General features: G+C 42.6%; 2 protein-coding genes across 2 annotated transcripts; one reads left to right on the top strand and one right to left on the bottom strand.

The window, feature by feature from the left end:
- The first annotated feature begins 1,863 nt into the window (after positions 1-1,863).
- orc5 (origin recognition complex, subunit 5) lies at positions 1,864-9,191 on the top strand. Its single transcript, XM_014153474.2, has 14 exons — positions 1,864-1,994; positions 2,214-2,388; positions 3,321-3,599; positions 3,790-3,864; positions 4,504-4,615; positions 5,188-5,318; positions 5,843-5,891; positions 6,074-6,164; positions 6,347-6,402; positions 6,765-6,877; positions 7,168-7,215; positions 7,306-7,416; positions 8,317-8,429; positions 8,736-9,191. Exons 2-14 carry the CDS (start codon positions 2,275-2,277, stop codon positions 8,779-8,781), a joined length of 1,338 nt encoding a protein of 445 aa, XP_014008949.1. The 5' UTR covers positions 1,864-1,994; positions 2,214-2,274; the 3' UTR covers positions 8,782-9,191.
- Positions 9,192-10,180: 989 nt separating this feature from the next.
- On the bottom strand, positions 10,181-15,964 carry LOC106576353 (guanylyl cyclase-activating protein 1-like). Its single transcript, XM_014153475.2, has 4 exons — positions 15,575-15,964; positions 11,731-11,880; positions 11,547-11,640; positions 10,181-11,440 (listed from the first exon to the last, which is right to left on the bottom strand). The coding sequence occupies exons 1-4, from the start codon at positions 15,770-15,772 to the stop codon at positions 11,313-11,315; spliced, it is 570 nt and encodes a 189-aa protein (XP_014008950.1). The 5' UTR covers positions 15,773-15,964; the 3' UTR covers positions 10,181-11,312.
- Positions 15,965-17,717: the final 1,753 nt, after the last annotated feature.

Here is a 17,717-nt window from a genome sequence, read left to right as displayed (position 1 = left end):
AAGGGGAAACCCTACTTCAAGTCTCAGAGCGAGTGAGGTCACTGATTGAAACGCTATTAGCGTGCACCACCGCTAACTAACTAGCCGTTTCACATCGGTTACACAGGCAGCGATCGGTTGAAGAGCATGCATTTAGTTTTACTTGTATTTAGGAGCAGTTGGAGACCACGGAAGGAGAGTTGTATGGCATTGAAGCTCGTCTGGAGGGTAGTTAACACAGTGTCCAAAGAAGGGCCAGAAGTATACAGAATGGTGTCGTCTGCGTAGAGGTGGATCAGAGATTCACCAGCAGCAAGAGCGACATCATTGATGTATACAGAGAAAAGAGTTGGCCCAAGAATTGAACCCTGTGGTACCCCCATAGAGACTGCCAGAGGTCCGGACAGCAGGCCCTCCGATTTGACACACTGAACTCTATCAGAGAAGTAGTTGGTGAACCAGGCGACGCAATCGTTTGAGAAACCAAGGCTACTGAGTCTGCCGATGAGGATGTGGTGATTAACAGAGTCAAAAGCTTTGGCCAGGTCAATGAATATGGCAGCACAGTATTGTTTCTTATCGATGGCGGTTACGATGTCGTTTAGGACCTTGAGCGTGGCTGAGGTGCACCCATGACCAGCTCTGAAACCAGATTGCATAGCGGAGAGGGTGCGGTGGGATTCAAAATAGTCGGTAATCTGTTTGTTGACTTGGCTTTCGAAGACCTTAGAAAGGAATATGTTGAATATGTATACCATAGAAAGAAATATGTTGTTGTAGTTGTTCATAACATCTCAAAATAAATTATAGAGGCTATATATCACATAAACAGCATAGGATGATGGTGGAAGGAATTGGAGGAAAATAACAAGGGTAAGGATGGATAGAAAGAAAGGACCATGACATGTAAGAAAGAGAGAATAGAAAAATGTATGATTTTTTTTTTTACGAATGTATGAAAAGGGACAGCATTTGGGGAATAATAGAGGTGTTCCAGGATCAATTAAAAGGTGTGCAGACTCATTTTTGTTAGATTTTTACCAAGAGCTTGTAATCTCCCCAAATCAATATTCAAATGGCATGGGGTGAGTCTAGTATAAGGTTACTGTCACAAAATGGTGAAAACTTGAGCGTGTTTTATACAGTATATAGGCCTAAGCCTCTACAAAGTCGTATAAATGATTTCACAACAAGTGCCAGGTGAGGTGGGACATTAATGCATTTCTAATGAGAAAATGTTGTCCCACCTCATCTACTAACTAGCCTGTAGTGTCCCACTGTAAACGCTATATCAGCTTTTCCCACCAGGCCGCCGATACAGATCTGTATAGGGTTGCAAAGCTACCGGTAATTTACCATTCGGTAATTTGGGTACTTAACAGGTAATCTATGACAGTCTATGGTAACTGCTAATTTAGGACTATACTTGAATAACTATTTAAAAAATGTATTCATATATAGTATTCCATTTTTATTAATTTGTCCATATTGTGGGGCTTGTAGTGGAAAGACCATATGTTCAAGAAAAAATTGCCTAATTAAACTAATGAAAAAAGCATTATCTCTTCCAAATGTTGATTTTTTTTCACAACTGCCACCAGTTTGGCGCCAAAACATTTACAACAAATAAGTGTGTAAAACATATAATGGTTATTTCATGCTAAAACCCTCATATTAAACACCAATGGTATTCAGTAAACTGGTGGTTTATTTAAGTGATAATGCCCGAGAAGCCGGTGTTTGAACATTTTTGCAATAAAACGAAATGTCCTCAATTAAATCACTCGCTTTCATACATCCAAAACATCGCAAATAGGGGTGGTGGCATTTGGTGATAGTGGCATCGCTTTGCAAATAGACAACTACAACTCCCAGAGTCAACTGCTTTAACCTGGCGGTGATTGGCTTGTAAAGAGACAGGAAATTGTGACGTACCATTTGGAGACGCGGGAAACTCTTGACATGTATACAGGGATGTTGGATACGGCTAATTTCACTGCATGAACTTAAACCAGGTAACGTTTTTCAGTATGCTTGCAGTAGCAAAATATTAACTTTCAACAACTAAACATTACCCTTGAGTTTCCACGAGAGCTACACCGTTGTTGTCAGTTGAGTTAGCTAGCACTGCTGCAGAGGAAGGAAGGCAAAGACAGACAATTTGCACAATGCACTGCTAACGTTAGTTTGTGAAGTTACCTTGTTCTGTAACTGTCTCTTTATCTCTATTACAGGCCAAACTACTTTAAGTCATACACTTTACGGTTCGGTGTGTGTCTAAAAGCAGCCTAAACAATGGCAGCACAACTTCAGCACATAGGGTATGATGATAAAAAGTTGCAGCGCGTGATGGAGAGGTTGCCTTGCAGAGATGTCCAGGCGAGCATGCTGCTGGCGTTGATGGGAGAGGTCTGTGTCTGATTTGAAACATTGTAACATCAAGTTCCTTATGGTAAACAGTTAAATAAAACAACAACAGAGGGATGCTATGTTAGTTAGCTGGCTATGACTATCCAACACTGGAACTCTTCCAAGTCAAGGTAAACTTTAGGTTTTACTAATTTATTGCCATCGGCGGCGTCAGTTTAACTGCTACACTGCTTACATTGTACTGCATGATTGTAGCAGGGTTACTAACTTGTTAGTTCTATTAGCTATGTTGACTATGATGTAGGCTGTGTGTAGCGGTTATGAAATGGTTTGGCTCGGAAAGTTTTTTTTTCCGCCCGGTCTCAGACAGCTGATGTGTTTTGAATTGAAGTCCACAAGCAAAGGGAAAATGTGAGCGGAGGAGAGCACGAGAAGGAATACAACGTAGCTGCTATGAAAGGGAACTATGTTTACGTGTGATCAGGGGTGTATTCATTCCGATGATTCTGTTGAAAAACGTTTCTTAAACGGATGGAAACGGGGATAAACATGCATGCATTTGTCCAATAGAAACTCTTGTTTGGACTAATGATTACACCCTAGTTCAATGAGCTAGATGCAATATTGAATGTGTCACTGTCTGTCACCTCAAAATGTTCTCTTGAGCTGTGTGCATCTACTTTGTAAACTTTCATTCATATGCTAGATTGTAGCAACCTCATGATGGGTAATGGGAAAATTCTAGTATCATGTAGTAGCCTAAACCTATCTATGTTACATTGAACTGGGTAAATGGAATATGAATGACAAACATCCAATATGCTGTAATAGAAATAAGGCCATGCTCATAAATCGTCCTCCTTCATCTTAAACACCACCCATCGCCACTATTAAATAATACATTTAAAATGTTTTCTTGCCCAAATATGTGAGTCATTGTATTGACACTTTAATACATTTTGTGCCTACAGCCAGAGCAATGCAGCTACCCTTCCATTTTCATTTATGGTCATCGTGCCACAGGAAAAAGCCATGTGATACACACCTTGCTGAAGGAACTGGAGCTTCCCTATGCCATAGTGAGCTGTGTGGAATGTGTCTCTGTAGGACTGCTGTTTGAGCAGGTTCTCCTCTCCCTCTTTGGCTCCGACTCTGTCTCCCTACTGTCCCGCAGTCCCTCCCTGTCAGACTTCGTACGAGTCTACAAACAACTGTGTGTCCAGGCCTCAGCCAAGCAGACACGATACATTGTGAGTACAAATCACCCTCACCTGTGATATTCCTGCTTGATAATCCACTTCTTTTAAAAATTACATCCTCAGTTACAATGCAGATTCTCTTTCTGATGAAGTATAACGTGAATTGTTATAAAGCATAATTTGTGGTATATAATGTATGATGAAACAGTTACAGTGACCTCTGCTGTGTGTATCTGGGTAGGTGCTGGACCGGGCTGAGCTCCTTAGAAATATGGAAACCAATCTCCTCCCTGCCTTCTTGCGCCTTCAGGAACTGGTAAGAGTCATGTCACCTGTTGAGCACACTACTTCATTAAGTTGCAGACAGACCGTGACTGATGGATGGTGAACTAGCGCAGAAGGGTCCCTTTTTGATAGATAACCTTGAATTGAATGTTTCAAGGAGGCACTCGAATAAGTGCTTTGAAAGGCAGAGATGAGGAAGAATGACAATCATTCTTGATAATCATTCTTTGCATATTAATTCTGAACATCAAAAATGCAGATAGACTACCAGAATGTTTAGTTTTGGTTTAGTTTTTAAAGCTGAATGCCTCCTGTTTTTATCTTGTAGAAGTGTTTTAAACAGCTGTGTGAGTGGCATGTAGCTAGTGCAGTCACGGTGACAGATGTGCAGTCACGGTGACAGATGCACCTTTTGAGGTGATAATCCGAAGCAGTATTGTAATATGAAGTGTTGGTAGAATGCACTTGGACAGCTGTCTTCATAACTGTCCTCCCTCTTTAGTTTACTCAGGTTTGAAGGAGGAAAACACATTGCCTTGCATTGATGTTGTAAAGGTGTTGTTGACCACCAACATAGTTGTATTCTTTGTGAATCCACAATGCAATGCCAAATAACTGATCTGTGATCAGATTTTGTACCTCTACGTAAGTGACACTGTTTCTCTGGCAGGTTGAGGACAACGTGACGGTGATCATGCTCAGTGAGATAGTATGGGATAAGTTCCGACCCAACACTGGCTGCTTTGAACCACTGCTGCTCCACTTCCCTGACTACAGTAAAGGTACAGCTGTCAACAGACAAGCATCTATGGCCTTCAGCATTGAATTAGGTACAGATGGATTAGTGGCAGTGGAGGCTGCTGAGGGGAGGACGGCTCATAATAATGGCTGGAACGGTGCAAATGAAATGGCAACAAACACATAAAAACCATGTGTTTGACGTATTTGATACCATTCCACTGATTCTGCTCCAGCCATTACCACAAGCCCGTCCTCCCCAATTAAGGTGCCACCAACCTCCTGTGATTAGTGAGAACTCTTTGTACCTGTGGTTTTGCACCAACACATGAGAAGTGACTGTGACAGAACACAGCAAACAAAGGCATCCGGTCGAGATAATTAACACTTAGGATTTAATCAATTTTTGAAAGAATGTCTGAGTTCCTGTACATAAAATGACTAAAATCATGTATGAGGGAGTCTTTGTGTGTGACTTCATTTGAGGCAGGCGTTGACTGTGTGTGTGTGTGTGTGTGTGTGTGTGTGTGTGTGTGTGTGTGTGTGTGTGTGTGTGTGTGTGTGTGTGTGTGTGTGTGTGTGTGTGTGTGTGTGTGTGTGTGTTGTCCCTGTGTAGGGGAGCTGCAGCAGATCCTGTCTGAGGACAGCCACCCATCCTACTCCCCAGAGCTCTACTCAGCCTTCATCAACATCCTACTGGGAGTCTTCTACTCCGTCTGCAGGGACCTCCGAGAGCTCAGACACCTGGTCAGTTACACACACTCATAGTAACACTGAACTCTCACACACATGCTCACACATTCAGACCACACTCAGTAACTCTCAACTAGCTGTTAACACTCTCCGTCATAACCCGCTCCGAGAGCCCAGACAAACAACTAGCCCTTGCACCTATCTCTAGATGTGTCTTGATGCCCCCTTGTAAGTCTGAAATAAATGTATGGCTTGCACACTTATCCAGTCCTTTAAGATGTATTCTGGGGGCTTAAAGAAGTGTCAATAGCTTGGTGCAAGGGGTTAATTTCAGATTAGGCAACAGTTTGCTCTGAAAACTTTACACACACTCTCCATGCTACCCTTTGAGGATTCAGTATGAGTTTGTTTCCAGGCTATCCATCACTATTTTATTTAGTCCACTTGAGTTACTACTTTTAAGGATTGGGATTTTCTTTGATATGCAGAATTTTAATAATGATACAACTTTGGCAGACATGTTTACATTCGCATAGGACTTGTTGTCCTTTCATAGTTTTAATTCTCTTTTCAAACAGGCTGCCCTCAATTTCTATAAATTCGTTGAACCTTTGGAGCAAGGCAAAGGTAATATATTCATATTTCTAGAACCGTAACCACATCAATATTTCAATTACTTTGCTGTCTTCCCTTAGTCTTTCTCTCTGTACTTTAATTTGATGATGGATTCCTTTCATGTCACCCTAACTCTAGCTTGTCTCTCAGATGATCAATGTTTAAATTCCACCCTTCATTTTCTCTGCCCTCAGTGAAAGAGGGTGACACTCACAAGCTGTGGAGGAACATCGAGCCTCACCTGAAGAAGGCCATGCAGACGGTGTACCTGCGAGAGGTGTCCAGGTCTGTCTGTGTACATCTGCCTCAACCAAAGATGATCAACTCCCATTGATTTAGCTTCCGTGACCGACCTCCTTCTCTCATGGACTGACGACAAACGGCCTTTATTACACAACAGCGGCTTAGTGCTGCTGGCTCTGTAATAGTGGTGTGTCCCCTGACTTTGTCATGTCTCTTCTGCTCAGTGTGCAGTGGGAGCAACAGCTGCAGATGGAGGAGAAGGAGGCAGGAGCCGTGAGAGGTAGGCAAGGAGAAGTGTGGACACACAGATACATAGGCACGCGTGCACTGGGAACAAGACCGGTGGAAATAACCTAGTTAGAATCTAGTGACCAGGACCAGTTCAGACCCCAGCTATCTCCTCCTTTGTGTTGCTGCTTGTCCCCAGCCTGAGAGGGAGTTCAGGGGAGTGGACCCTCTAAACTACCCCTATGTTTATCCCTGAATGGAGGGCCCACTCCAGACTCATTGGTATTAGATACCCAGACAGTGGAAACAACAGCAGATGTTTCTCTCGTCTCCTATCCACAAGCCATCTGTAGATGATGCTGTTGTACATGTTTCCCAGGTAATGACATTGAGAGCTTCCTCTGCCTTTCTCAGGTCTGTCTGCTCATGCCCATGTGGAGCTGCCTTACTACTCCAAGTTCCTGCTGATAGCTGCGTACCTGGCCTCCTACAACCCTGCTCGCACTGACAAACGCTTCTTCCTCAAGGTACCTGCTCTCTCCTCAGCACCTGAACCTCATTCACCTCACCATCTCAAAAGCTAGACACGTGATTGTCAAGTCATGGTTGGAATAGGAGTCAGTTGTTAAACACCAATGCCACCTGCTATTCACCAACTCTGTTTGCCTGCTACTTTGCCTACTCATATTTATAGATCAGCTTTAATATTGCAGATGGATTGTAGTTTCTATCAATGTAATTGTTTGCATAATTTCCCCCCATCCTTGTGTGTGTTTTTTAGTTATTGGTGATTGTATGATTCTCTCTTGCCCAACAGCACCATGGCAAAATAAAAAAGACCAACTTTTTGAAGAAACATGAAAAGGTGATTATCTTTAGCTGAAGCTGTTGTACTATTCTTTAGGTTTAGTCAATGAGATGTTCTACCTAGTGAATTCACCTCCTTCCCATTCAGACCAGTAATCACCTGCTGGGGCCCAAGCCGTTCCCTCTGGACCGTCTCCTGGCCATCTTCTACAGTGTGGTGGACAGCCGAGTGGCCCCCACTGCCAGCGTTTTCTGTCAGGTCAGCTGAGACACTCATGCTTTCTGCAGTGTCATCCAAGGGATAATTAAAAAATATATATTTAACCGTTATTTTGACAGGGAGTCATGCTGAGATCAACGACTCTTACATATGAGCCCTGTATCAAACATGCACATCAATATACACTATACACATGAATATACACGTCAATACATGAAAAGTAAAACGCAATCATATATACTGAACAAAAATATAAATGCAACATTCAAAGATTTTGCGGAGTTTCAGTTCATATAAGGAAATCAATCAATTGAAATATATTCATTAGGCCCTTATCTATTGATCTCACATGACTAGGAAGGGGAGCGACATAGGCCCACCTACTTGGGAGCCGGGCCCACCCACTGGTGACCCAGGCTTGGCCAATCAGAATGAGTTTTCCACACAAAAGGGCTTTATTACATATAGAAATACTCCTCAGCACCCCCCCACCACCACCACGATCCTGCAGGTGAAGAAGCCGGATGTGGAGGTCCTGGGCAGGAAAGATTTCTGGAACATTTCTAGGATCTTTTATTTCAGCTCATGAAACCAACACTACATGTTGCGTTTTATATTTTTGTTCAGTATAAAACAAACTCATTCTTCAGTGAAAAGGTCAGCTCTGACTCTGAACTGGGATCATGGAAAATGATGTAGCAATGTTATTTAGTGGAATTCCTGGAATAGTCATGTGATGGTAGTATTAGTGTATGATTGGATGATTCTTATTCTAATTCACCAGCTGTCCCCTTGGCTAGATTATTTCAACCCCTGAACTGCTCTTGAATTGATGTGTGGAAGTGATTTTAAAATGATTTGATCTCCAGTCTGAATTCTCTATTTGTGTAAAGCCAAATGAAACATGGTTGATGACAAGCCCTTATACCCCCTGCCCAGATCTCCTCCCTGGTGACCCTTCAGCTGTTGAATCAGGTGGGCCACGATGACCAGCTGGATGCGCCCAAGTATAAATGTGCCGTCTCTCTGGACTTCATCCTCGCCATCTCCAGGTGTGAATGTTACTGTTGTCTTCAGTGCAGGGCTCTCCAACCCTGTTCCTGGAGACATACCCTCCTGTAGGTGTTCGCTCCAACCCCAGTTGTAACTGACCTCTTTCGGTTCATCAACCAGCTAATTATTAGAACCTGGTGTGCTAGATGAGGGTTGGAGGGAACCTACAGGAGAGTAGCTCACCAGGAACAAGGTCGGAGAGCCCTGCTTTAGTGTTTTCACCACAGATCTGTTTTACTGCTAGACATTTCTATTTTTAGAATATCAGCTGCTGACTTTTGTGACCCCCTGCTCTTAATTTCCAGGACTGTGAGCTTTGACATGGTAAAGTACCTGTATGACTTCCTCTAGCCAGGGTGGTGTAAGGGAGAGGAATTCAACTGGACTCTGATGGAATGGAATGTACTGGTGGACGTTGGACAAACATGAGCAGAAAGGTTGGAGATGCCTCGGTTGTTTGGACTCCTCACTGTGTGTGCACTGTGCAGGACCAGAGGACTATGGAATCATTAGCCCTATGCTTTACTGCCCCCTGGTGACTGACTGGAACCACTGTCAGACACCAGCATCTGCAGCGTTGTGAATGTTCTGCATTGTGAATGCGCCTATTGATTCTCTACATACACCTGTTTGATTGTGGTGAACAAACAATGGAGAACATTCATATTTTACTGGATTCACAGGAGCCCTTTGGACACCTTGGGGTTTTGGTGGACTTCAATATTATTTTTCAATACTTCAAAATAAAATGTCCCTGTTAACAAAGGTTTCATCATTGTGACAGGATTCTCTCCATAGTCTAACATCTACAGCTACGCACAATAAGAACCTGGTAGAATGACAGATTCATCGAAAACTTCTTTTAAGGTACAAAATGTAGGGTATATAATGTAATATTTCTACGTTTCCTTCTCTCTGATTCTAGATCTTGCGTTCCCATGAAGTCAAATTGTCCCATTAATTTCTCTGTTGGCGTAAATGGCTGTGCTGATAGTATGAAATAAGGTTGGCACAATAATCGTGTAAATAACAATTATGGACAATAATCGTGAACACGAAAGAAACATCTTCTTGAAACCTTCATTTTAAGGGGGGGTCCACTTTATTTACAAGTAGATATAAACAGGTTTACCCAATAGCAGTTTTTAATTTTTACATGAGGGTAAAGTTGGTCATCATTTTACGAGCAGAACGGCATGGTCGAGAGGAGAAACTTTCTTTCCAAGTGGTCAAACCCATTCATTTTTGAGACGTGGTTGTCACCAAAGCTGTGTTGTATTCTTCAGCTATGTCATGGCTATTTTCAAAGATTCGGTATAATACATTAAAAGCGCAAAACACTTTTTTAACAAAAATGACTGACAATATCCATGGCTGTTTTCATGAAAATTAATCGTTACCCAAAATTCCATAATAGTCAAAGGCCCATGCACTACGTAGTCTCTGATTCCTTTAAGCTATATGTGGTTTTTAAACATGCTGCGGACTGTCAGACTGCCCTGATCAGCGTCGCTTCTTCCAGATTCGTTCAGATCCATGTAAGTGCGGCGTAACCTTTTTGTAGTGCTTTTTGGATGGATGTTACCATGGAAATGGGTCCTGGTTGTCATGGCAACCGTACTGGCGCAGTCTGCCTTGTGACTCACCTCCCTGTCTCCCTCATTATGCCACAGAGGCTGTAATGTCTGTGAGGCATTTTGATTTCTAAAACTATAGTGAGCAATTAAAGCTGTGGAGTGTGATGAAAATATAACAGATTTCAATCTTTATTTGACATTATATACTAGAGCAATTTTTGGGTAAAACATTTTTTTCCTACAGAATGCACAAGGTTAGCGGGCTATGGATCTATATAAAGGTCATTCTAATGCCATCTAGGTGAGCGCATTGATCATTCATGTATAATGTCTCACACACAGAAACACAAACAAATTTGCATAATTTATTTTTTACACTTTACTGTCTTGTAGGGTTGTGTTAAGATATTCCTTCGATTGAAGTCCTGAAAATGCTGACTTTAATTTCCGAACAACTGGGGCCAGTGCAATGTTAAAACATGCTGGTCTTATTTTTTACAAAGTGCGTTTTGTGACAAGTATCAAAGTTATTGAGATCCCTAACTTGTGGAAGTACCTGTTTTTCCTGAGGAACTGGACCGTTTAGTCATGGCACAGAATAAACTTGGGTTCTAGTCATATTTGAGCTGACAACTGATTGTACTGGGAGGAAAGTGGGTGAATTATAACTTCCTCCAATAGAACCCGGACGCACAGTCATAGAGAGGAACAACTCAACTGAGTTTGGTCCTAAAGATAGATTGAGATGTCATCATCGATGTGATTTGGAAATGATAATTACCCTACAGGAATCTGTCTCTGAGGTGGGTGAGGGAGGGATTTAAACAAATATATATTTATTTCTTTGTCAGGAATGCATGGGTTATAATGGGTAATCACCACCTTGGGTAGTCACCACTCCACTCCCTCCACCCTCCTCTTTATCCTCCACCCTCCTCTTTATCCTCCACCCTCCTTAAGTTATGACCTAGTTGGGTCTCCGGTTCAGCTGACGGTGTGAGAAATCTCTCATCATATAGACCTCTCTCAGATTTAGATCATGCTCAAGGGCACTAACCAGCCAGCGATGGTTGACTGAGTCATTTGTATGCAGGCAAAGGGCATTTTCCATCGTCATTCAACCTCTTGTGAATTCCGACAACAAAGAATGCATTCAAAGCATGGCCCTTCAGCATTGCTAAGATAAAGATTGTCTTTATACAAATCTGGGCTAGATCTTTTGAGGGCTCATGGCTCAGTTCCTATGTGACCCTTCGGCAGTCTATTACAATGGAGAGTGGAGATGGAGGCGTCTGAGGGCAGACTCTAAACACTGTGCCTCCGATTGTGGATCATGGCGACTATGTGGGTGAGATCCAAGGTCTTCATCATCACTTCCATGAAGTCTTCGTCAGTGTGAGCCCCTGCCACAAACTCCTCCAAAGACAGCTCCCCTGATGGGTAGAAGACAAGGTCAAGAGATTGTTAGCCTGAAATGGAAAGGGACAGAACTTGCAATCCTACAAGTCTATGACAAAAAAAAAAGAAGTGGACACTCGCCATCTCCGTTGACGTCTATCTTGTCAAACACCCGGTTGGTGAACTCCTCTGCATCAACTTCCTGGTTTTCGTTCCCATTGATTGCACGGATAGCCTGAAGAAGAGAAAAGCGAGTTAGCCTGCATGCCTTTGTGTGATACAGATTCCATTGCACAGCACTACCTATCTGGACTGGTCTCTATACCTTTATGATGTTTAGCAGCTCACTTCGATCAATGCACCCGTTGCCGTCCACATCATACAGCTTAAAGTACCAGCGGAGCTTATGTTCCATTTTACCCCTCATCACCAGACTCAGAGCAGCCACATACTCCAAGAAGTCTATGTAGCCATCCTGTAAAAAGGAAAGCATGTTAGTCTCTTTTTACCATCTCAGATTATCTCAGTCATCTCCTCAAGATGTAGGTGATCATGTTCTGCTTAGTTATCATCCCTGATAATGGATATTCTATGTATAATCGCTGTAGGATTATCTCCACACTGATCTGTGCCAAGGCCGTGGCAAGACATACAGATGTAGGATCTTAATTTGATCACCCTGTTGCAGGTTAACTTTCCTGCAATGTAGGACATTTTAAAACCTGTAGTGTATTTGAGGTTTAAACATTTCTGACTTGATTTTCTCTTATAAAAAATATATCAACCCCTTCAAAGAAATTCCATTAATTATAATCCACGTAATAATTCACTTTTCCTGTTACTATAGGATTATTTTCCTGCTGTAGAAAACTGGCTCACATTAAGATCCTACAAAATTACTTGGCAGCATTAGTGCCCTCTGGGTCAACCCAAATGAGTCGCACTTCCCTCAGCTTTACACTGACACCCTCACTTCACTATGCCTGCGTTTACACAGGCAGCCCAATTCTGATATTTTTTTCACTAATTGGTCTCTGACCAATCAGATAAATTCTGAAAAAGAGCTGGTCTCTGACCAAATCAAAAAAATTTGGTCACATGCAGATGTTAATGCAAGTGTAGCGAAATGCTTGTGCTTCTAATTCCGACCATGCAGTAATATCTAACAAGTAATCTAATAATTTCACAAAAACTACCTTATACACACACAAGTGTAAAGGAATTAATAAGAATATGTACATATAAATATATGGATGAGCGATGGCCGAACGGCATAGGCAAGATGCAGTAGATGGTATAGAGTACAGTATATACATATGAGATGAGTAATGTAGGGTATGTAAACATTATATAAAGTGGCATTGTTTAAAGTGACTAGTGATACATTTATTACATCCAATTTTTAATTATTAAAGTGGCTAGAGATGAGTCAGTATGTTGGCAGCAGCCACTCAATGTTAGTGATGACTGTTTAACAGTCTGATGGCCTTGCGATAGAAGCTGTTTTTCAGTCTCTCGGTCCCGGCTTTGATGCACCTGTACTGACCTCGCCTTCTGGATGATAGCGGGGTGAACAGGCAGTGGCTCGGGTGGTTGTTGTCCTTGATGATCTTTTTGGCCTTCCTGTGACATCGGGTGGTGTAGGTGTCCTGGAGGGCAGGTAGTTTGCACCCAGTGATGTGTTGCGCAGACCTCACTACCCTCTGGAGAGCCTTACGGTTGTGGATGGAGCAGTTGCCGTACCAGGCGGTGATACAGCCCGACAGGATGCTCTCGATTGTGCATCTGTAAAAGTTTGTGTGTTTTTGGTGACAAGCCAAATTTCTTCAGCCTCTTGAGGTTGAAGAGGCGCTGTTGCGCCTTCTTCACCACGCTGTCTGTGTGGGTGGACCATTTCAGTTTGTCCCTGATGTGTACGCCGAGGAACTTAAAACTTTCCACCTTCTCTACTACTGTCCTGTCGATGTGGATAGGGGGGTGCTCCCTCTGCTGTTTCCTGAAGTCCAGGATCATCTCCTTTGTTTTGTTGCCGTTGAGTATGAGGTTATTTCCCTGACACCACACTCCGAGGGCCCTCACCTCCTCCCTGTAGGCCGTCTTGTCGTTGTTGGTAATCAAGCCTACCACTGTAGTGTCGTCTGCAAACTTGATGATTGAGTTGGAGGTGTGCATGGCCATGCAGTCATGGGTGAACAGGGAGTACAGGAGAGGGCTGAGAACGTACCCTTGTGGGGCCCCAGTGTTGAGGATCAGTGGGGTGGAGCTGTTGTTCCCTACCCTCACCACCTGGGGGCGTCCCGTCAGAAAGTCCAGGACCCAGTTGCACTGGGCGTGTTCGAGACCCAGGGTCTCAAGCTTAATGATGAGTTTGGAGGGTACTATGGTGTTAAATGCTGAGCTTTAGTCGATTAACAGCATTCTTACGTAGGTATTCCTCTTGTCCAGATGGGTTAGGGCAGTGTGATTGCAATTGCGTAGTCTGTGGACCTATTGGGGAGGTAAGCAAATTGGAGTGGGTCTAGGGTGTCAGGTAGGTGATATGAGCCTTGACTAGTCTCTCAAAGCACTTCATGATGACGGAAGTGAGTGCTACGGGGCGATAGTCGTTAAGCTCAGTTACCTTAGCTTTCTTGGGAACAGGAACAATGGTGGCCCTCTTGAAGCATGTGGGAACAGCAGACTGGGATAAGGATTGATTGAATATGTCCGTAAACACACCAGCCAGCTGGTCTGAGGATGCGGCCGGGGATGCCGTCTGAGCCGGCAGCCTTGCGAGGGTTAACACGTTAAAATGTTTTTCTTACGTTGGCTGCGGTGAAGGAGAGCCCACAGGTTTTGGTAGTGGGCTGTGTCAGTGGCACTGTATTGTCCTCAAAGCGAGCAAAGAAGCTGTTTAGTTTGTCTGGGAGCAAGACATCGGGGTCCGCGACGGGGCTGGTTTTCTTTTTGTAGTCCGTGATTGACTGTAGACCCTGCCACATACCTCTCGTGTCTGAGCCGTTGAATAGCGACTCTACAATCAGATCAGCTCTGAAAAAGAGCTGATGTGATTGGTCAAAAAAATACCAGTTAGTGGAAAAAAGATCAGAATTGGGCTGCCTGGTTAAATGTAGCCAACGTGCACAATCTAAGATTGTCATACTGCACTTCCTAATCAGCATCCAGGATTCTAACAACCCGTTTTGTAACATAATTACCAGCCTTGTTCACTGCACTCTCCTGAAGATCTGCAAATAGCAGTTAGTCACTTAGTTCTGTTCCCAGGGAATAGTACCATAGTACCAACCTCACCAGCTACACTCATAAAACTACTAGCTACTGACAAAAATGGGAAACTCAAAACACATAAAGGTCTAATCTGGCACACAGCTCTTGAGATCTGGACATTCCTTAGGCTTCAATGTGATAAAATGGAGATTCGAGTAATTTCTTTTTAGTGAACATTCAATATTCTAATCAGTTTAACCAACTGTTCACATGCATCATGTTCTGCCATTAAACTTTCACATAAGCTATCACTAATTAAAGCCAGCTGTCTCTGATGCTGAAATAATTCAATTGATTCTTAAATCAACCAGAATGTACTGGAGAATACCAGAACCTGGTGCTGTCTTTCTAAAGAGAAAAATAGCAGATAAGCTCAGACCGCACTCCTACCACAGAGATATTGACAACTTGTCTCTCATGATAATCCTCATACTAAATCGCATATGAATCCAATCCAAGCCTATTATAATCAAAGGTGACAGGGTTACTAAATATAGTTCTGTAAATTGAACCTTAATACTTGTGAGACGATTAGCTTCTTCAAACTCATCTGGAAGACTAGTCTAAACAAAACCTTTGGATTCAAGAGATTCCCTATGTTTTACTGTGGATTCTTGCTGGTTTAAGATGCACACTTTTTAAAATGTACTTTAGCTTTTGGAAAATGGAGAACTAGGGTTCTTATTTGAGTAGAGGCATTATGATATTACTATATATTTAGGTGCACTTGTAATTAGTGCATAGATTTTACAATACAGCCAATCATATCCTAAGGTGTCCCTTTCACCATTTTGAGTGTGCCTGAGGCATTCCTACTTTGACATATAAATGTAAAGGCCATTTTAGCCTATAGCATCCCCTTTGCAAGTAGCCTCGGTTCAATGAATTCCGCATAGTCTTACCTTGTTCATATCGAACGTGCGGAACATCTGCTCGATGTAGGCGTTGGCCTCAGCATCCAGTCCCCGGAGCCCAAAGAACTGCTTGAACTCATGCAGGGTGAGCTGACCCGAAGGACACTCGGTCATGAACTTCTTATACCAGAGGTGCTTCTCCACGGCCTGGAGATCTTCCACGGTGGATCCTGTAGAGTTACCCATGTCTGTAGAGTCGACTGACTGTGTTGTGATGGCTGGAGCCTATAGAAGTGTTGAAAGACGGGGTTGGCGGTCGCCTTAAGAGCCCTATTGGTCTACTGTGAAGCGGAGGGTATCGCTCTTCACAGTCACACAACGATGGGACCTGGGGAGGAGGTGGGCACCGGCCAGGGCTTTTGAATCAGGTCGGACAGGCCACACCCTGTTATGTTTTCCTTGTCTCTAGTTGGCTGTAACCCAGGAGCAGCAGCTGATGAAGGGCTTAAGGTCCCATTGGAGGAAAGGAGGACTGTACACTGTCCACCAACCATGGGACAGGGATGCTGACTAACACCTTGGTATTCTCCTCCCAAACTGATAAGTACTATTTAAAGGCCCAGTGCAGTCAGAACGTTTTTATATATATATATATATATATATATATATATATATATATATATATATATATATATATTATATATATATAATATATATATATATCAGTTGAAGTCGGAAGTTTACATACACTTAGGTTGGAGCCATTAAAACTAGTTTTGCAACCACTCCACAAATTTCTTGTTAACAAACTATAGTTTTGGCAAGTCTGTTAGGACATCTACTTTGTGCATGACACAAGTAATTTGTCCAACAATTGTTTACAGACAGATTATTTCACTTATAATTCACTGTATCACAATTCCAGTGGGTCAGAAATGTACATAGACTGTGCCTTTAAACAGCTTGGGAAATTCCAGAAAATGACATCATGGCTTTAGAAACATCTGATAGCCTAATTGACATAATTTTTGTCAATTGGAGGTGTACCTGTGGATGTATTTCAAGGTCTACCTTCAAACTCAGTGCCTCTTTGCTTGACATCATGAGAAAATCAAAAGAAATCAGCCAAGACCACAGACAAAATTTGTAGACCTCCACAAGTCTGGTTAATCCATGGGAGCCATTTCCAAACACCTGAAGGTACCACGTTCATCTGTGTGTACTATTGTTTGTAAGTATAAACACCATGGGACCACGCAGCCGTCATACCGCTCAGGAAGAAGACACGTTCTGTCTCCTAGAGATTAACGTACTTTGGTGCGAAAAGTGCAAATCAATCCCAGAACAACCTTGTGAAGATGCTGGAGGAAATGGGTACAAAAGTATCAATATCCACAGTAAAACGAGTCCTATATCGACATAAACTGAATGGCCGCTCAGCAAGGAAGTTGCCACTGCTCCAAAACCACCATACAAAAGCCAGACTATGGTTTGCAACTGCACATGGGGACAAAGATTGTACTTTGAATGTCCTCTGGTCTGATGAAACAAAAATAGATAGAACTGTTTGGCCATAATGACCATCGTTATGTTTGGAGGAAAACGGGGGAGGCTTGCAAGCCGAAGAACACCATCCCAACCGTGAAGCAAATGAATTATTTAAAAATCATACAATGTGATTTTTGTTTTAGGTTCCGTCTCTCACAGTTGAAGTGTACCTATGATAAAAATTACAGACCTCTACATGCTTTGTAAGTAGGAAACACTGCTGATTTTGCAGGTTATCAAATACTTGTTCTCCCCACTGTATTTCCACACTGAGGTTGGAATAATACTGTGAAAATGACAATGCCTTTTTAGTATAAGAGCTGTTTGAAAAGGCTGCCTGAAATGTCAGCCTGTTTTGGTGGGGTGGAGTTTTGGCCCGCCTGATGACATCACCAAGCTGTAAATGATTTAATAGACCAATAAGAGTTCAAAACCTAATTTTCAGTTTTCCCCTCCCCACTCAGACAACTCCCAGACAGTCCTAACAAAATCCTTGCTTGAGAAATTGCTCTTTGCTGAAAAGCTATTTTTGTTTCTTTTTGACAATTTTAATTGAAAACAGTCACAATAAGGTACTTAATTGTTACCTAGAAATGATTTGATATTGAGATAAAAATTGCACATTGGACCTTTCATTTTTTGG

The sequence above is a fragment of the Salmo salar genome, chromosome ssa17 (assembly GCF_905237065.1).
Source record: "Salmo salar chromosome ssa17, Ssal_v3.1, whole genome shotgun sequence".
Lineage (NCBI taxonomy): Eukaryota > Metazoa > Chordata > Actinopteri > Salmoniformes > Salmonidae > Salmo > Salmo salar.
This window is presented reverse-complemented; position numbering and strand designations above follow the sequence as displayed.